The sequence below is a fragment of the Stigmatopora nigra genome, chromosome 14 (genome assembly GCF_051989575.1).
Source record: "Stigmatopora nigra isolate UIUO_SnigA chromosome 14, RoL_Snig_1.1, whole genome shotgun sequence".
NCBI lineage: Eukaryota > Metazoa > Chordata > Actinopteri > Syngnathiformes > Syngnathidae > Stigmatopora > Stigmatopora nigra.
Window position 1 is genome coordinate 10,715,315 of NC_135521.1, and position 19,747 is coordinate 10,735,061.

The following is a 19,747-nucleotide window of genomic DNA, read 5'->3' on the forward strand; positions in this document are numbered from 1 at the left end:
TTTAAACTTGGGTAATAGTTATTCAACTCTTTTACATTGAAAAGCAATTATTTGTATATTGAATAAAAAAAATACCTATTTTTTGTGATGGCCCATCACGATAAAAATGTCAACACTATCTTATATCTACAAAAAGTCAATTTAATAGACGAAAATTTGCACAATGTCTTTACATATAAAAAAGTGAACCATTTCAAAATAGCAATGTTTTTACTGCGTCTCTCCGAAGCGCGTCCTAAAAAAATGGTTAAACTGTGTAAAGCTGTGCAAACAAGGAAGTCTTTGTTTCTACTCCAAATGGCACTTCGGCGAGCTAGCAGTCGTTTTTGGTCTTTGCAGAACTTTATTCTTCAGGTATTTATTGTTGTATTATTGTTTTTTTCGCCCTACCATAACGCGACACCGGTGTTTAAATGAATTATTTTCTCCCTCTTCTTGTCCCCCCCGAAGAAAGATTTCGCTAAAACGCAAGAAATTGTTAAACGCCAGAAAAAGACATGCCCGATAAAAGTGAGCCATTTGGACCATTTGGTACTGACTGTGAAAAGCATAGCGGATACAATCAATTTCTATTCATCAACTTTGGGCATGGAGGTGGTCACTTTCAAGGTATTTACACTTACTATCACTCTTCGCTTCGGTTAACTTCCTGCTTGCCTTTGACGATGACAGACGTCCAATTCATTTCCTGTGTAAGAACTGTCCAATTCATCCCATCTTGAAGTGAAATCTAGTTTTTCCAGTGCCATCGACAGAGCTAGACGTCAAATGAAACAATAAGTATTTTAGGCGGATGTGGTAAAATGACATGAAAATATAAAACAAACAGCATTAAAAATGATCCTACTTAAACATAATCATTTAATGCCAAGCCTCCCAGTTCAAATGGATTAGACGTCTATAACTGTCAATGGCAGACAACGGCATGAGCATGAGTTAATCAAAAGGCAAAAATATTACTGGATAGGTAAAGTATAATTCTTTTAGAAATCCATCACCAAATGCTGTTGCATAAGTAAATAAAGTTCTAATATAATCTAATCTAATGTGTATATATAATCCATGCCGTGTCATTTGACTATTAACTATGTATGTATTTTTCCCAAATGTATTTTTGAGTATATTTTTTTTTCCACATTGTAATGGAAAAAATGATTTAAATTAATATCTACAAATTTTACTTGACAGTTCGCAACCATCATTAGATTGTGTGTGATGTTTCAGTCATAATATATTTGCTGTTCTAGCCATAATGATTTCAACTTGATATAACGTCTTATTCAGGGTAAACATGTAGTAAGTATTCTATTTTGGTCTGATGCTAAAAACCAGTGCAAATATCAATACGGTAAGCAGCTACACATAAACCCTCTGAGTAGAACCATGCAAAACTCAAAATGACATGTATTTTTCCCCAAAAAACATGACCTAACAACCATAAGCAAATAAACAAATGACACGTTGTGACCAAAAGAGTCACTCACGTTGGTATAGGCCTAAACAGGAAAAAATAATTGAACCAACAGCTCCATTTCATAGTAGTGAAGCAAAACAAAATATCTGTATTCCAAAACTGAATGAAACAAACAAATACCAACTCATAGTCTCATAGGTGAAAAATATAGTATTACTTTTATAGCTGTGTTTTTTCTACAGCATATTTTTGCACATAAATGTCCTCTTAATTGATGAATACCAACAGATACAATTTATGAAACCATACTCATGTTGTAGTATTCACTTTGTGTCTGAATATTTGCAAAAGTCACCCACCAGATGCCCGTAGTTGGCTGGGATAGGCTCCAGCACCCCCCAAGTTAGGATAAGTGTTATGGCAAATGAATGAATGGAAAGGAATATTTGCAAATTATTGTCTAAAATACCACCAACAGAGGGCAGAGTTTGACTCTCTACCATGTCATACATTGACTGAAGACATCTTTCTTCACCGCTCATGTTTTCTAAATCCCACATAGGGAAACCGTAAAGCTCTGTGCTTTGGAAAGCAGAAATTTAACCTGCATCAGCTTGGCATGGAATTCGAGCCGAAAGCTAAGCATCCGACCTCAGGCTCTGCAGATTTGTGTCTCATCACCAAGACCCCTCTGACGACTGTAGCAGCACACCTGAAGGTCTGTCTATTGAATTGTTTTGTATTGTATTTGTTTCATCTATTCAATTCAACATCTGCCATTGTCTTGCTTTGTAAGAGCTGTGGAGTGCCGATAGAAGAGGGCCCAGTGCAGAGAACTGGAGCAGTGGGGGCAATGACCTCGTTGTACTTCCGAGATCCAGATGAAAACCTTATTGAAGTGTCCAATTATCACCAAGAGGCACCACAAGAATTTTTCTAAAAGCTTGCTCTCTTCTTTTTTAAGATGAAGTAGCTATTCTGAAAATTTATTGATTGACCATTCATGTGACATTGGACTTGCCTGAAGTACTGAAGTACCTGAAGTAAAATTAATTCACCGATTGGGTGGCCATGGTCAGGTGTGTTGGTGGAGGGAGATATGGAAAATGGAACGGATAATGGCTCTTCAGGGCCGGATTTGGCCACCCCTGATGTATAGTAAGGCCTTTGCTTCATAAAATGAGCATGTATAATAAAGCTTTCTTTTAAAATGGCCATTCCGGCTTCTTTTCTTCAAAATGGACCTAATTGCATGCATGTGCGGGTATCGAACCAACTACCTTTTGCATGGTAAGGAGTCACTCTACCATGTGTGCTAAGAATGAACACTTCAAATAGTTCAATGTATGAAGTACATACACATTGCAAAGTAAAGCAAGTAAAATAACCATTCTGAGACTAATCAATAGTGTAAATCCTCAGCACTAAATGTTTCTTATTGGCTGAATAGCAAAGAAAAATGTACATTAGGATGTTGTTCATAGTTTCAACTATACTGCTATATTTTTACTGCAGTTGTAAAAGAAGAGAGCTACAGTTGCGAAGCTGGTCCAGCCCTTCTACTATTTCAATCAGTCTCTCAACTTTATCTGAGGGAAGAACAGCTCCCGCATTATTCCGAAACTTCTTTCTCAGGCTTTCATTGCTCAGTGGTTTGCGCCAGTGACCGTAAAACGTATCACATCGCCCCTTCAGAATGTCTCCGGCGGCGAGCGCTACTTGAACTTCACCATACATGTGGTCAAAATTAGCCGGGTTGTCGTGGGGATGCTCCACGCGGACACGCCTCAGCAATTGGAGGAGCTCGGGTCGGGTTCTGGCTGCAGGGTTGAAGGACCGAATGGTCACCTCCCCATCCAAAAGAGCACTGCAAGCGTTGAACTGAAAAGAATGGCGGGCCTGGTGGTCCGACTTTGGGAAAGGCCGGTCGATGTATTTGGAGTCGGGAACTCTTAGCAGGATTTCCCGAATTTGAGCCGGACACACGGTTCCGGGACCCAAGCCCACAAGGTGTTCGTGCACCGAAGCCATGGCGTCTGCCACCCAGTGCATGCCCAAATGTGCGGGGAAGCGTTTGAAGGCAATGTCCTGCTCTTCTAGCAGAAACACGTGGTCACCACCATTGGGCGACTCCAAAGCTTGTGGAGCGTAGTCTTTGTAGAAGGCGCTGAAACCAGCAACCCCTTGCACAGTATCCAGGACTAGCTGACTGGCCTCGAGTCCTTGAGAGGCCAGTATCGCGGCCTCAAGCCCTAAGCGGGAGGCGTTGCCGACGTGTATGGGTTTGGACTGAGTTGCGGCGTTGGCCATCGGGGCGCCGGAGAGGGAAGCGGCAATGGCTAAGGCGTGGCTGCACTGTGAGGGAGTCAGCGACAGGAGACGAGAACAGGCCGCTGCACTTCCCAGGGTGCCCACCACACTGGGAGGATGGAACCTGATTAAAGAAAACATAAAAAAGCTCCTTAAATGGGCATATCTTTTTAATCCCACGTGGGTCCTAACTGTGTAGAGTTTGCATATTCTATTGTGTGGGTTTTCTCCGGTTACTCCAGTTTCCTCCCACATTCCAAAAACATGCAAATTTGGCGTTCCCCTTTTTAAAATCAAATATTGCCGTTTTTTTAATCCAATTTTTAAGTTTTTAGTTCAATAAGCATTTTGTTAAATCTAAATATATATATATATATATATATATATATATATATATATATATATATATATATATATATATATATATATATATATATATATATATATATATATATATATATATATATATATATATATATATATATATATATATATATATATATATATATATATATATATATATATATATATATATATATATATATATATATATATATATATATATATATATATATATATATATATATATATATATATATATATATATATATATATATATATATATATATATATATATATATATATATATATATATATATATATATATATATACAAATATTTTTCATTTTTCACAAAAATATACTGTTACCATTTGAAATAAAAAAGATGATTAAAAGACATTTTCTCAAATAAACATTGTTTTAGATCTATAAAAAAGAGACTATATAGGGCTTTTGATCCAGTTCTTTTAATCCAATAATAATAAGGGTCTCGAGGGGTGCAGGATCCCAGCCCGCCTCATAAAACAGCTGGTTTACGCTCACCTCTTGGGGATGTTTTGGGCTTCGTTAGAGAACCTCATTAGTCGGCCTTGAATCTCAATGCCAACGTTGAAAGCTAGAAGAAAGTCCAGGCCACTGGGTTTGCCGTTGACAGGCATCATGTCGCTAAGAGCCAACACAGCAGGAAGTACAGCTCCTGATGGATGAGTAGCAGGGTGCCATGTGTCATCAAAGTCCATGGAATGAGTCTGTAGCAAAAGAGGGGGGTAAAAATGCCACTCAGTTGTTTTTTCTCGTGGTGTGGAGAAAAATTGAAGTCAAAAGAAATTTGCTTTAAAAGTCATCTCAAGCTTCAGGTGGTGGTTTTCTAAGGAACAAAACCTTGCCATTATAGGGTCATTTTTTTGCCTGAAGACCTCCAAAAATAGGCCTACTTATGCCCCGGATTCACTCAAGAATATTTGAGTTTAATTTGAGGAAATGTCTGGTATTTTTGTATGTTTTTTTTTTGCTGGATATGCTCACCGCCACTCCGTTGACAAAAGCTGCCAGTGTTGGTGAGAGCTTGGTGCCCCCGGGTCCGTAGACAGAGCTGACATCATGATGGGCGTACATGAGCTGGAGAGTATCATGGAGACAGGTAAACAGTTAAGAGTCAGCACTTGCAAAAAAACACACACCAACACACACAACTTTAAACTGATGAATTTGGCTCATCACTCCTCAGTTGCTTAATTCGTTTCTTTGACATTCACAAAAAAAAGGTCATTGCAATAACTAGGGATGACACTCAACCACTATTCAACCCGTCTGTCTGCATCCTGCCTCATTTTATATAAGGCGTCAATAAAAAATGCTATTTAATTTTCGTTTCTGCCCTTTTTCTACAGGCTCACCTGGGAGTGCTGCAATGCCAGTTGAAATACATCTGTGGTGCTGCCAAGGAGTCCAACTCCAATACTGTCCAGGATCATTCTTTTACTGCGATGAAGGACCACCGAGGACAAGTGCTGAGGTTTTACTTCACTAATAAACTTTCCAAAACTTGCAGTAACCGTGTCCTCAGGGGTTAGATACTTTGACACTTCAATGAGGATAAAAACAAATAAAAATCAGTCTTATGTTGACATTAAAGGGAGGTAAATATGCTTTGTTATTATGAATTTACCCTCTATTGCAGATTTGTGCAATCCACTGACCACCCTATTTGGTCTAATGGCTTTCTGCAGAGATAAACATATTATAAAATTGAATAATTTACATTTTGGATGAATTTTGAAGAATAATAGTCTGCCTGGATGTTAAACAGGTAAGTGTAATCTCAGCCAAAACTTACATAGTACTTATTTTGGTTGTATATGAAGTTTTAAAATGACATTGAAGCATATTAAAATATATATATTTTTAAATTAAATATGTTTACCTGTACCATGGAGCCCATGACTTCATTCAAGTGGCTTCTTAGCTTAGTCGTCTGCAGATAAAGATGAATAGTGATGCTGCCCCAGTGGAGAGTTGCCTTATATAGTCAAGGCTTCACAATAGTGACGAAACTGGAATCAGGATGTTCACGTAATTTCCACAACACCGTATCATCAGGTTTAAGGAAAGCAATTCCATGGCGTGAATGCCATCATTATCCTAATCAACACACTCCCACCCTTTAGAAAGAAAAAGAAGGAAGGACTCGGTGAAGTTTCATTAGGTCATCACTTGGGTTGCTCAGTGTACAGGATAGTCTTCTTGGGAATTTCTACCCGTCCCTCCTACCTGTAGGGAGCTACTTATCCAGGTCTGGGAGAATGGCAACATTCTATCAGAGCATCTTCAAAAGGTAGGACCTTTATTAACCTCTTAATATTATTTGTCTCATGTTGCCTGCATGTTATACTGTGTGTGTACTTTATACTTCAAGTGGAATAAGTTTACATTCTTGTTTTACTTGAGTAGAATAATTCATGTACTCTACTGTAAGACTACTTAAAGCATGATTGAGAAAATTATTTGAACAATTTTTTTTGGCTTATAGTCAACTTTTTACAATCATTGAAGCATTGTAAGTAAAGGTAATTTGAGGCCGAAAATTAGGAGTGAAATTGCTATTTTTGTCCTTTCATATGCATTATTGACACAGTGTATGTTACATAAAAAAGCTATAGATTCCTAAACGTTGCCCCATCACAATTCAATTTCAAAGATGAGTCAGTAGATAAACAAATGACTTAAAGTATACAGTTGACCATTATTAAGTTGCCATAACAATACTACTATCTACATATCTTGTTTTCTGTATCCATCAGTGATTTTGAGTCATCAAACATCAATCATGACGCCACTCAACGGTTTCCCAGCTAGTTTTTACAGTGAGCCAGGTGTTTTAGGCATGCTTTCAAATGGAATTAGTGCATTCCTTGTATTACTACAGAACTTCAGTACAGCATACTCTGGCATTGCACCACACGGGGTGGAAAACATACTTGCAGGTAACAAGTTCCACCAAATATATTATTGATCCTAATCTCTTCAAACAACCAATTGCTCCCCTTTTTTTAATTTTACTTAGGTGTGCATCTCATCCTGATTGGTGGTATCTGTCAACTATTAGCGGGCCTGTTATCCTTCCGAAAATACGATCATCTGAGTAGTACTGCGTTTGTTGGCTACGCCGCTCTATGGGGAAGTTATGGTGCCTCCAGAATCTACTTTGGCACATTATTGCGGACAACAATGGGCAACATGTCCCTGACTACCACTATGAGCGGACTTAATGCAACTCAAATCCATAATTGTGACATATGTGGGTCTTTAAATGAGTCTGCTATTGCGGGTCTAGTCCCTTATATCCTCCTATCGGCTCTTCTTGCCTTTTGTTCAGCCACAGTCAACTACATCATGCCTTTTGTGTTTGGAGCCATCACAGCCACTTTAGTTTTTGAAGCAGCAGCTCTAGTGACAGGCTCCTGGGCACTTGTTGTTTCTGGGATTCTGGAGTTTCTCATCCTGGTATTTTCCATCTATGGATCAGCGGCATTGTTCATAAAAGGTCTGACGCAACGTCTGGTCGTCAAAGGATTTGGAACGCCTCTTTTTAATGTGCTTCTCTTTGGTACTGCTGGTTCAACCAATGCCCAGAACCCTGGTACAGAAAAGAAGAAAAACACAAAGTATGCAGAACCCATGGCCTTGGGTTTCTTCTGCGATACAGTTGTAGCGTTTATTTTTGCGTTTTATAGCTTTGGCTTCATAAAATCTTTCAGTTTGGGGGTTGCTTGGGTTTCAATCATCACTGTTGCACAGCTATGCTCCAGCTACTACTCTCATCTACGTGAAGATTGCTACCATACCACCAAGTTTGGTTTGCATGCCACCTTTTGGTTGATCAAGGCATGGGAGGAGTTTGTGGCATCTGCTCGCCTTATGGATGACGCTGAAGTCTTCTTAGGGAGAAAACCAATGCTAGGGAATTGTTTTTTTGTCTTCTCAGCCTTGATTCTTTGCTGTGGAAGCTTGAACATGGATCTTCTGGAGCTGATCCACAATATAATGTTTCTCCTCCTCACAATCTCCACCATCCCTCAAATCCCTGGCAGTCTCTATTACATATTTTTTGGTATGGCTTGCATCATTTTTACCGCCACCTCACTGTATGGTGTATTCTCCCGGCTTATCAACACCATTGCAGAGAAGACTCTTATCCCCGTTGGATCGCAGCCCGTTTCTTCCGTCCAGTTGAAGAGGGTTGTGAACTGGATCAAGTCTAAACACACACAAAATGAATCGCCATTCCAAACGGAAGAAACAACAGACACCTTGTTTTACTTGGCAAATGGGGTCGCGGCTATGTCTGCTCTTCATGCAAGTGAACACAGTGCAAATCCTTCATTCTGCAATCTCAATGCTCCTTGGATCCTGATCTCTGGGACTGTCATCCAGGCATATGTCAGTCGGCTGAAAGGGACAGGAGTGGACCCGTTTGGGTCTGTTGTTGCATTGATTTACGCAGCAATATGGGCAATGTGGACCTGGTTTAGATTTGCAGGTATGTGGTACCAAATGTGTGGTTGATTTTTTTTCATAGTTGTAATTCTGACATGTTGGTATCTAGGTGATGTACTTCAGCTTGAGGTGGCTCATGATTTTGCTGCAGGAGCCATCGCTTTCCTCATCATCAATGCTTTCCTCTTAATCAGTGGTGAGGATGACCAATGTCCTATTTTTTGGGGGGTTCATCACATTGTCATTCTTATCAGCCACATACAAGAACCTGGTCCTGATGTTGCTGGCAGCAATCATGGAGGTGGCCCTTGTTTGTTTTCTTCTTTCAACCCTTCATCGTTTGCCACATCATCTAGAAAGTAAATCAAAACAAATATATTTTACATTAATTAAGAACTATCCTTAACATGACATCCCTTTATTTTTTCATATAGTGGCCATTCTTGCACTGTTTTCAATTATTTGTATGTATGGAACTCTGGCATCATGGGTCAATGGCATCTTCTCCCAAAATGTCCTACCTTTGGGTCTTCCATTTTTAAAGGTACACCACACATACTTTCTTGTCAATATTTCTCTTTATTCCAAGTAATTACCTTTGCTTATTTGTCTTCTTTTAGACAAAAATGAACAGGGAGACGGAGCTTGAGCTGCCATGCCTTGTGGCAAACTCCCGACTCACATCTGGGGTTCTGAAAATTGCCAGTATTCTAGAAAAACAGGGAGTCTGCGGGATTCCCACAGACACCGTCTATGCTTTGGCGGCCTCCTGTAAGAACCCACAGGGCATTGAGAAAATCTATAACATCAAGGTATCAATGATAAATGATTCGTCAGTACCATTCTAACAAAATGAGTCACCTTATGTTTGTCATATTTTTTCATGTTAACATGAAAGAACCGACCAGCAGAGAAGCCTCTTTGCATTTGCATCTCTAGCCTGAAGCAGCTGGTGGAAGCCAAACCTCCCTTCAGTCCTTTGCTATGGGAGTTCATGCGGAATGTGTATCCAGGAGGCATAAGCTGCATCGTCAATAAAGGAGACTGGCTCCTTAAATTGGGTAAACCCATAAAACAACCGACCTGTTTACCTCCTGGTATTTACTAGCATACATTACCGTGTAGGAGTGGGACCAGCTTATGATCGCGTTGGCACCAAGGACAGCATTATGATCCGAGTCCCTGACCACACTGTGACCCGCCACCTCTGTGATCTCACCGGACCACTTGCTCTTACTTCGGCCAATCCGAGTGGAGAACCAGACAGCACCCACCACAGCATGGTCATCGAGTAAGACCTGTAGATGGACAGATGTCAGTTTGAGTTTGGTAGAAAGTATCAAATTGGCTTGATTGGTGCTTTTTGTTTCATTTTAGTCGACTGGGGCACAAGATTCAAGCGGTTCTGTGTGACGGAGAGACTAATGAAGTCATTGCTTCAACTGTGGTCAACTGCCTGAAGATTGATGAGGGTGCGGTACACATTTTTCTCATTTTAGTCTTTAATAGCATAAGCATTTTAACTAATCTGGCTTTATTGTCACACAGGGGTCATCACTATTCTTAGGGAAGGTTGTGTCCCTGCTGGAAGAGTCAAAGAAATATTTGAGCGGGTGAAAAACACAATGGTCTGATCATTAAGTACCAAAGTCCACTTCTGTAATAGTGCTTCAAGATCAACCTGTCTGGATTTGTGTTGACTGCAATTGAGTTAATAAATGCTAAATGCGGTTGTGGGTTGTGTGCAGAAAATGTTGTAATAAAAATAATAGCCATGACTTTCAGTGATTATTCAATTACATTTATGGCAATTGTACAGTTTATTACACGTAGTGAAATTGTACTATATTGTATTTTTAAATTATCCTAATAATGTTGGTGGTGTTGTTGGTGTGTCTCAATTTGTTTATGAATAAAATAGATATTTCTTGAATACATCATGTTTACTGTTGGTTTCAAAAGATGACTTTACAGTATTTCAAAATGATGAAATTAGGGCAAAGTAGAAGTGTTCCTACTGTATGTTGCCTTGAAATTAAAACATCTGTTGGGACTGAAACACCATGAAAAAAATCCTTGGTTTAATGGCACCAATAATATTTGAGGATAGAACTCTGTCAGCATGACCTCATTTTAATTTGACAATTTTATTGCTAGCATATTAGATTGGGAGTATTTTTTTTTAAACAACTCTTTGTAGATCACTCAGCTTATTCAAAGTTTGCTGGACCATTCCAAATTGTCATTTACATCTAATGATAACCCACTTTTGTGGTTTTGACCTAAGACTAAATGTTATAACGAAAGTCTTATTTTGAAAGGGAAAAACACGCTATTTTTTGAGTTTGATGAGTGTAAGTGTATTTTTTTAGGATGAATTTAAAAACATAGACATATTTATACTTCTGTGTCAAAACACGCATGGTGAGAGCCTAATTAACTAATGTTCTTGGCAAGGATGCTCCTTCTCCTCAAAGTGTGTCATTGTGGCACAATGTGGCAGTGGAAAACACATTTAGTCCAGACTGACCAATTACTCAATGACGACTTTGAAGAGGAAATGCGGTTTGGAAAAGTCTGTTCTTGTCTGGGGTCACAGTATGGTATTAAATAATAGGTCATTGTTTCTGTTGGGGGCAGGTTACATCCCAAAAAACACATTGTGAAGTATCCGTGATGATAAAAGATGCGGGGGACGTAGAAAAGAATGAAATATAACTGAGGTTTCCAATGGCGAAAGAAACAAAAAAAAGCTGTCGAGCTTTAAGCTGCCGTCCATGAAGGGGAAACAAGTTTTAGGTTTCATATACGGGTGGGGTTTCTTATTTTTGCAAGAACAAAGGCCCTTAAATCGAAGACTGGTCTAAATAAAAGCTCTTTACATGTATTGTTAGACGATAAAATTACCAATTGCTGCATCATGGAAATATCACAAGATTTTCGATTTTGAAGGTTTGAGTTTTTGAGAACTTCTCTCTTCAGTGGGAATTTTCTTTTTTACTTATGTACTTGTTATTTTACACTAGGGCCACTTAAAAAGGACTGAGTGGCCTGGTAGATGAGTGGTTAGCACGTCAGTCACACAGTTCTGGCGTTCTGGGTTCGATTCCAGGTCAGTTGACCTGTGTGGAGTTTGCATGTTCGCCCTGGGCCTGGTTGGGTTTTCTCCGGGTACTCCGCTTTCCTCCCACATTCCAAAAACATACAGGTTAGGCTCTGAATTACCCCTAGGTATGAGTGTGAGCGTAAATGGTTGTCCATTCACAACCATTTACTGATATATAAAATTGCACATAGTTCAGTATCTCATAGATGGATATGTTTATTGACATTGTCGTCATACACAATCCACATGAATTGAAAAGATGTAGCCCATTTTAACAGACTGTTTAAGTGAGATTGTGCTTGATGTTGACTTTTTAAAGTCTGCTGTTTTCCTCTACCTCTGTTTCCACTTCATTGGTTTCAAAAACAGGATTGGTCTGTCCCTGCCTGTGCCGCCTCTGAACCTCCTCATAAATTTGAAGAACCTGCATGCAGACAATTAGTGTGAGCTCGTGCCAACAAGGCGGAGAGAGAAATAACAAGAGCTGCTTTAGAAATGACCTTAGCTTTAGGGATAAGACCCACTCGGAAGAAAGCAATTTGGCCCTTTTCAATATTCGTGCAGTCTACCACAGTAGATGCGATATTCTCTGGTGATGGTCCATCACATAAAACTCCATCTACCTAACAATTGCAGGTCAATACAAGAACGATATCACAAGTCACAACAAACAATGGTTTATAGCCACCTTGTCTCCCAGTTTGGCATACACTTGATTATGGTGGGTCGTATCTGCTTCTCCTGTAGGGTTGGCTGAGGTCACAGCAACAGGACCCACCTACAAAAAATACTCATTATACATTTGTTAAATACAATCCAAGCCAATACATGAGGAAGAAACTCTTGTATATTCCCTCAATGGCCTATCACGAGATTCCATAGGCGTTTAGTAATTGGATATTATGTCTATGCAAGGGCAGTGAGTCAACCCCCCCTTACTAGATCAATGAGGTGGGTAGCCACAGAACAGTCTGGATTCCTAATAGCGATACTCTGGGGGGTCCCGATGTGTTTTGCAGCATCTCCTAAACCAAAGGCATCCATCCACGGGCCTGTGTGAGAGACAACACTAGGTAGCAATTTGTATAATAGGTCTGTCAATCTTGCAGAGGCAGCAAAGGAACTCATGAATTGCATTACTGGACAGATACAAGATATGTATACACTCCAATTCATGCTTTCAATTTGGTATACTAACATCAAGCACTGTGTTTTCCATAGTTGAAATAGCTCACACATTAAAAACATGTTGAATTGATTGTTGTTGTTTGCTGGAACCCTTTTGTGGTTATGCACTATATAATGTACACACCTCTGGGTATAACCATGCTGATGGATGACGGCCACGCGGCTTCCATGAAGTCCAGTAGCTGGGGGCTCAGCAAGTGTCGGACAGGGTCAAGCTGCTTGATGGAGGACAACCAGATGGACATGGGTCGGTCCTGCGCTTGTTTCTTCACCCTATAGAAAAGCTCAGCTGTTACAAAATAAGCAATATAATGAAAATACAATACAATGCATAACCTTAATTTAGGAAAGATTGCTAATGCTTGTTACTCACTTGTATGCTTTGACAACTGCATCAGGCCTGTTGCAAGCTGCCACCAGCACATAGACGGTGTCAGTGGGCACCCCACATATTCCACCATTCTTCATGATGTCTGTAGGGGTGATGTTGGAGATCAACATTGTTTATACCCAATTTGAAGTGAGTATGCAGTAGTTTAGTATCAAAAGAAATAAAAAATAAACGTATTGGTATAGTATCATAAGTTAATAGCACACAGCAGATTGGCCTAAATGATACCAAAGGCAAGCACTAATATAAAACTTTCATCAAACTCCACTCTATAATCGTACCTGCAATTCGTTCAACAGATGTTGCCTTTCGAGCTGGCAGATGTGGGCATATTGAAAGCTTCCCTCCCAGAACTCCACTCAGCTTAATTAAAGGTTTCCCAAGAGGGATCTGAGGTGACTGGAAGGTACTATTAAAAATATGAGCTGCAAAACAATAAAAACTAACCAGGCCAAAGATAATACTAACACCTATGTCATAACCATAAGGCAGCACACCGAGCGAGTCCATCAGGAAGCTGATGATAATAAGCTGGAATGTGAGTGCATAGACAAACCAGGCCATGTTAACAAACAAAGCAGCGATTGTCACCAAAATGTTAAACATCAGGAACGCAATGATGCCAACTGCCACGTTAAAACCTCTGGCATTGACGTACAGCCCTGCGTATCGTGTTGATCCCCAAACCGCCCACATCGTACCGTAGAGGATAAAAACAGTGCTCTCAAAGGTTTTTCCTCGGGAGAAAGCGACTGATCCGCAGATTAGCTGGAGGACGCCGCCGGCTACCACCACCCAAGGGAGCACCAACAGGGAAAACGCAGCTCTGTCTCCGACTGTAATAGCAAAAGTAGCTATCACGCCACAGGCATGGCCTAAACCCTCAGCATTTGCATACTTGGAGTACCCCAAGTGGGGTGCATGGAGTTCATTGTTATGGCATCGGAGAGTCAAGCCTTTCCTCCTGGTTACAAAGGCTTTAAAAAGGTTCTCTCCTGTAGGGATTTTCTTGACAGAGACCATGTTGTAAGTTGTTATTAAAAGCATACAAGCAGAGCCAATAAATATAACCGCCTGTACACCCTGACTTCCTTTCTGGAAAAAGCCTCGAGGGTGAGAAGCAATTGCTACACAATAGGCAACGAATAAAAGGTGATAGATGGCCTCCAACAAGCTTTTTTGACAGCTAAACAGTGTCAGGGTGAGGAAAAGTAGAGAAAAGACAACCGGGAAGGGAACAGGAGAGAGGGGTTCGATGGAGTAAAATGATAAGAGACCACTGGAGCCTTCTGCAAACTTCAACACTGCAGTGAAGCCGTAAAAAGTAGCAGAGAGTGGATCCAATGCTCGGTAGAAGAGGATACACACGATGAGCTGTAACATACCTGCCGTCCAAAGCCAAGGGACGTGGCCTACAGATAGTCGAGGGACCACACCCAATAGAGGACACGCCAAGACTGAGGCTGACAACAAATTCATCACCACGCCCACTAAGGCGAGGTCATCGCACCTACGTGGTTTATCAGTCTTAACCTGGACTTTTGTCTTAACACCAGCCCATGGGATTTCCACTCTTCCATGAGTAATAGTGGTCAACAGATGTCCAAAACCGAAATAACCCCCAAAGAGACAGACAAGAAGATAGTTTGCAGCCATGGCAGTCCGACCAAAATCTTCGATTGATAGTTTGGCAATTTGATGGGCAGAAGCTAAGCTGATGCTAATAGCAATGATGAACAAAAGCAATTTTTTAGCCAGTAAGGCAACGCCAGCGATGACAAATAGGGCCAAGGCAATTGCGGCCAAGCCAGGGACGAATGAGGATCTGAGGTCTTCGACTTCAAGCACTCCTTGTCCAGCCATGATGTACAGCAGACTGGAGGCGCACCACAGTGCCGAAACTGTCAGACACAAGAAGGAGAACAAACTCCCACCGGATAGGCTCCGACATATACCTTTACGAAAAAAAAGAAAAATAATCATCCCATTTTGATTTTGCTAAATATATATAGTAATCAGTTATTTCTGATAGTTAAGTTCTGAACAAACCTGCATATGCTACAGAGGCAGAAATAACTAGGAGCAGAACCCCAAGTGCAGTTTGGGGGATTAAATCTTTTAGGGGAGTGCTGCCATAGTCATTCACCAAAAGTAGGAGACAACCTTAGGCAAAAAAAAAAGAAAACAGTTAGTTAAGTAGTACAACAATGGTGTTCCACAGAGCTCAATCTTAGAGGCCCTGCTGTTCTTAAACAAATAAATGTATGAATGAAAAGGCTTACCAGCAGAGATGCCCAGTATACCAACAGACACATGTAGCTGAGCCATTGCAAAGAGATGTGGAAAAAAACTTCAACTCCGCTACACTTTTATACAGACCTGTGGAGCAACATCACATACACGTCACACATTCAAGTGTCAAATTACTGGAAAATAACCCCAACACCAATTAAATAAAGATCTAGTAATAGAAAGAAAAAGTAAGGAATAAAATGTACACAATCTCCTATTACCAATAGTGTCTACAGATTAAAGTATTTAACAACAGAATTTATATTTAGTCCTGTTACAATGTCAAAGAGCCAAAACAAATGCTCAATACTTCAAACTTGTTAAAGAAATACTAGGAAGGATGACTAGAAGTATGATAGAAGACAAAAAGAAACACGAGTATGGAAGGATTCAGTATAAATGCAAAGATGCAGATGTATAAGTGCACTCTTATGAATGACATGAGGTCATCTATGTGGGAGGGGATAACCAAAAAAAGCAAATAAAAAAGAGAGGGTACACCCTACAAGAGTCACATCCCTTCTTGGAGAGCTGACTGACTGCTACAGACTTTGTGTAGAACTATTCAAGGTGAGACTGTTTATTAGTTTATAAGTAGTTATTGTTGCTTTTAGTAGTAATACATGTGTGTACTGTGTAAAGGTAAATAATAAAGTCGCCATGCTGACTCCAAACTTGATTTAACTTAAACCTGATGCATTTTTAATGCATGATAAATAGTGCATGATGTTGTCAGAAGTGATAACTGGTATTTTAATTTTTTTTTGTTACTACTCTCCCATTTCAAATGGATTGGATGTCTAACAGAAGCTGTAGCATGGCCAAGCAAGTGGCCGTTATTCTCTCCGGTTGTGGAGTTTACGATGGCACCGAGATCCACGAGGCGTCGGCTGTTCTGGTTCATCTGAGTCGGGCTGGAGCCAAAGTAATACTACACTATTTTTGGATACTTTCACACAGTTTGAAAAAACACTCACACTCTGCAATGTGTTTAGAAGGTGGCGGAAAAAGTCGAGAAATTTAAATACTAATCAGAATACTGTGTTTTGTTAAAAGGTCATCTTTCTTTGAAAATTTGCTTGTGTAATTTCCAACTTTTTCTGTTCCTCAGGCACACATGTTTGCACCAAACCAAGAGCAGTTACACGTTATTAATCATTGTGAGGGGAAACCTTCAGACGGCAAGAGAAACGTACTGCAGGAGAGCGCCAGAATTGCCAGGGGTGACATCACCGATTTGGCCAAGTTAGACGTTTCAGCCTTTCATGCTGTCGTCATCCCTGGTGCGATTTATTCATGTACGCAGACTGCCGTTCCCAGACATTTTTTTTCATCTTGGTCTTTTGTTCAGGTGGTTTTGGTGTAGCGAAAAACCTTAGCGATTGGGGAGTGAAAAACAAGGAGTTCACCATTAATTCCCAAGTAGAGAAAATCCTGGAGGATTTCCACAAAGCTGGAAAGCCAATGGCTATGTGCTGCATCTCTCCAGTTCTGGCCGGTAAAATCCTGCCTGGTTGCGAGCTCACGGTGGGGCACGACAAGGAGAGTGACATGTGAGTGATTTCATTTGCTATCTCAACAGAGGTCAAATCAATGCACCGATTGGTCGCTTAAATGACCTTGGCTCTCTCTCAGGTGGCCCTACGCAAAGACAGCAGATACTTTAAAGGAGATGGGCTGCAAACATGTGAACAAAGATGTGGAGCAAGCCCACGTTGATGTCAAACACAAACTCGTCACGGCTCCGGCTTTCATGTGCAATGCGCCCATTCACAAGATTTTTGATGGTATTGGCGTGATGATTCAGGAAATGCTGAAACTGGCTTAAGGCTACAAAATGTCCTTGTTTTTGCATATTGTTTGTCTTGGATTGAATTTTCTGTCATGTTGACTCACAAAGGTTCTTGTTTTACTGTTATCATCACGTTTGAGTTATTATGAAATAAAAGACTGAGAAAAGTTGGGAATCACATGTCATGACTTTGACTTATGTTTATACATGTTTGAGTGTCACAAGTGCGTGGATGAGGATGGAGTGGATTTCTTAGATTAATATACTATATTTTCATCACATTGAAATATAATATAATATAATTACATCAGGAATGTGGGGTTAAAAAGCTTTTGTATGGTCTTATTTGTATTATCTTGTCAGACATTCATTAGCATTGAACACAAGAGACTTCTACTTTTTTGTTTGGTTGTTTTTGAAAGATATTGTAGTCAACAGAATATCTGCTTGTGTTAGAAACCGGTCATGCTAAGAAATACTAAGTCATACAATTTTACTGGCTTTGTTTTGAGAAGTGTTTAAATTGATCCATTCCACTAACCAACATTGTCGCATGGAATTGTCGAGGACGGTCTGTATCCTGAATGGAGAAGAAAATTCCAGAAAATTTGAAAAAAACAAGGGCAAAATTATCAATAATTCTATCCTGCTAGTGCGAGAAACATGTTTTTCTCACCTCCGTTGGATAGGCACGGGTGGAAACATAACGAATCACAAAGCCACAACGTCTCTTCTGGGATGTGTTGGCATCGCTGGCATGTACAAGAAGGCCGTCGTGGATCTGTGAATTTTTTTTGTCAATATATATTAAAGGTCTAAATTTTGAACAAATATAAGGTCAAGTAAAATGTCCACCTACAGACATCTGTCCAGCAAGAAGAGGACAAAGCACAGCTTGGTCAGTTTGGAGAAGCTCCTCTGGAATCTCCTGGTTGACTGTCAGCATGTTTCCAGGCCGGATGGCTTGGCGATGGGGGTACATGCCAAAACTATGGCTACCTAGGGAGCAGATATACATAACGGGGCATCATTTTAATCTTCATTTAGAGTAGAAAGCCCACTAGAGTCCAACAAAAGGCAAAGAAAGATGACACATTATTATCTATATTATTATATATATATCTTTAGAAATATACAAATATCCCCTCATTTTAGTTTACGTGTATAGCCAACACTAGAATCTAGAGATATAAAGGCTTCATTGGAATTTACAGCTTTATCTGTCTTTACAATTAGAGGACATATATGAATGGATACCTTTGTAATTGATGGATGTATTAGAACCAATATAATTTAGTTTCAAAATATATTATTAGAACAGAGTACTTTTTCCAGACACTACCTGGGAGAACCTGCAGGGCACCGTTCTCTTTCAGCGAGTCATCTAGAGCCAGCCACACTGAGAGGACTGGGCCACCAGCAATACCCCAATACCTATGGACATCAATTAACAGAAACTACATTGTAAATTCCCATAAGGTAAATTATACCAACCTACCTCATATCCTGATGCCAGGCCACATATGGAAGCTGAGTGCCTGTTGCAGCTGTCATTGGGTATTTGCAAATGAAACGAGAGTCTAGTAAGACAATGTTAGGACCTAAGATGGCTTGGAGAGTTCTCAAAATGCCAGGGTGTTTGGTTAAAGCCATCACCCAAGGATACTGAAAGTGAACATTGTGCAGGCTGTACTGGGCGTACTCTTCACCTGGTGATGGAAAAAAACAAGAAACTAAATACATTGTAAGATCTATTTAGAAGAAATAGTCAAAAATATTTACCAAATTCTCTCTCCAGTTGGGAAAAGGCAAGTCTGGCTTTCCTCAGCTCACAGTTGGTCAACACGGGGAGGCCTGAGAGGTAGCCCTGGTGCTCGTATGTCTCCTGGAGCTCACTCGTAGATGCAGTCATGTCTACCAGCGTTCTGTTCTCAGCAAAAATAACGACTGTTCCACAAACTATTTTATGCATTTTCTGATGACATAAGGCCCACCTACACCACAGAAAAACACACTACCGACCAATACCAACTAGTATATGCTATAACAGTCGGGGCATAGTGTTAAATGGAATTTACAAGTATACCTGTGTTGTGTCCAGTCGTCTTTGCAGGCCTTTTTTGAGGTTTCTCAAGTGGAGCTCAACCTCCGGGCACTTTATAGAGCAGCGTGACACTATTGGAAATTCATCTGTCATTGTGCTGAGATGGAAAATAATGACAAGGAAGAAGGAATGGCATTCAAGATACTGTGACGTACATTGTGGATTCGTGACAAAAGGTCTTCTTTCATACATTTTGCACCTGTTCTTTTGAATCTTTACTCCAAAGGGAGTTTTTTTGGAGGTGAAAATTAATTTCCTGCTTGGTACACATCAGCGCAATGTAATATGGGAGTAGGAAACCTGATAAGTGGT

At 40.1% G+C, this 19,747-nt stretch overlaps 5 protein-coding genes across 6 annotated transcripts; 2 read left to right on the plus strand and 3 right to left on the minus strand.

Annotated features, from left to right (window-relative positions):
• The first annotated feature begins 217 nt into the window (after window positions 1-217).
• glod5 (glyoxalase domain containing 5) lies at window positions 218-2,629 on the plus strand. The gene is made up of 4 exons (XM_077732371.1): window positions 218-354; window positions 451-609; window positions 1,977-2,132; window positions 2,211-2,629. The coding sequence occupies exons 1-4, from the start codon at window positions 244-246 to the stop codon at window positions 2,352-2,354; spliced, it is 570 nt and encodes a 189-aa protein (XP_077588497.1). The 5' UTR covers window positions 218-243; the 3' UTR covers window positions 2,355-2,629.
• Window positions 1,202-6,229, minus strand: irg1l (immunoresponsive gene 1, like). The gene is made up of 6 exons (XM_077732366.1): window positions 5,990-6,229; window positions 5,735-5,789; window positions 5,463-5,650; window positions 5,092-5,184; window positions 4,609-4,814; window positions 1,202-3,848 (listed from the first exon to the last, which is right to left on the minus strand). Exons 1-6 carry the CDS (start codon window positions 6,005-6,007, stop codon window positions 2,921-2,923), a joined length of 1,488 nt encoding a protein of 495 aa, XP_077588492.1. The 5' UTR covers window positions 6,008-6,229; the 3' UTR covers window positions 1,202-2,920.
• A 158-nt stretch (window positions 6,230-6,387) lies between these two features.
• On the minus strand, window positions 6,388-17,911 carry LOC144207122 (uncharacterized). Its single transcript, XM_077732372.1, has 12 exons — window positions 17,873-17,911; window positions 15,530-15,626; window positions 15,297-15,410; window positions 13,529-15,202; window positions 13,230-13,329; window positions 12,981-13,129; window positions 12,608-12,720; window positions 12,357-12,446; window positions 12,169-12,291; window positions 12,006-12,092; window positions 9,159-9,860; window positions 6,388-8,914 (listed from the first exon to the last, which is right to left on the minus strand). Exons 2-11 carry the CDS (start codon window positions 15,573-15,575, stop codon window positions 9,615-9,617), a joined length of 2,742 nt encoding a protein of 913 aa, XP_077588498.1. The 5' UTR covers window positions 15,576-15,626; window positions 17,873-17,911; the 3' UTR covers window positions 6,388-8,914; window positions 9,159-9,614.
• On the minus strand, window positions 15,363-19,705 carry LOC144207119 (putative alpha-ketoglutarate-dependent hypophosphite dioxygenase). 2 transcript variants are annotated; one of them, XM_077732369.1, is made up of 10 exons: window positions 19,591-19,705; window positions 19,418-19,506; window positions 19,114-19,256; window positions 18,830-19,040; window positions 18,674-18,765; window positions 18,191-18,330; window positions 18,008-18,112; window positions 17,873-17,911; window positions 15,530-15,626; window positions 15,363-15,410 (listed from the first exon to the last, which is right to left on the minus strand). In XM_077732369.1, the coding sequence occupies exons 3-9, from the start codon at window positions 19,241-19,243 to the stop codon at window positions 15,609-15,611; spliced, it is 735 nt and encodes a 244-aa protein (XP_077588495.1). In that variant the 5' UTR covers window positions 19,244-19,256; window positions 19,418-19,506; window positions 19,591-19,705; the 3' UTR covers window positions 15,363-15,410; window positions 15,530-15,608. The 2 variants fall into 2 exon arrangements, with proteins under 2 accessions (XP_077588495.1, XP_077588496.1); XM_077732370.1 differs by having other exon boundaries at window positions 19,114-19,245; window positions 19,418-19,681.
• Window positions 16,351-17,494, plus strand: LOC144207521 (glutamine amidotransferase-like class 1 domain-containing protein 3, mitochondrial). The gene is made up of 4 exons (XM_077733029.1): window positions 16,351-16,464; window positions 16,651-16,822; window positions 16,891-17,092; window positions 17,175-17,494. The coding sequence occupies exons 1-4, from the start codon at window positions 16,357-16,359 to the stop codon at window positions 17,365-17,367; spliced, it is 675 nt and encodes a 224-aa protein (XP_077589155.1). The 5' UTR covers window positions 16,351-16,356; the 3' UTR covers window positions 17,368-17,494.
• Window positions 19,706-19,747: the final 42 nt, after the last annotated feature.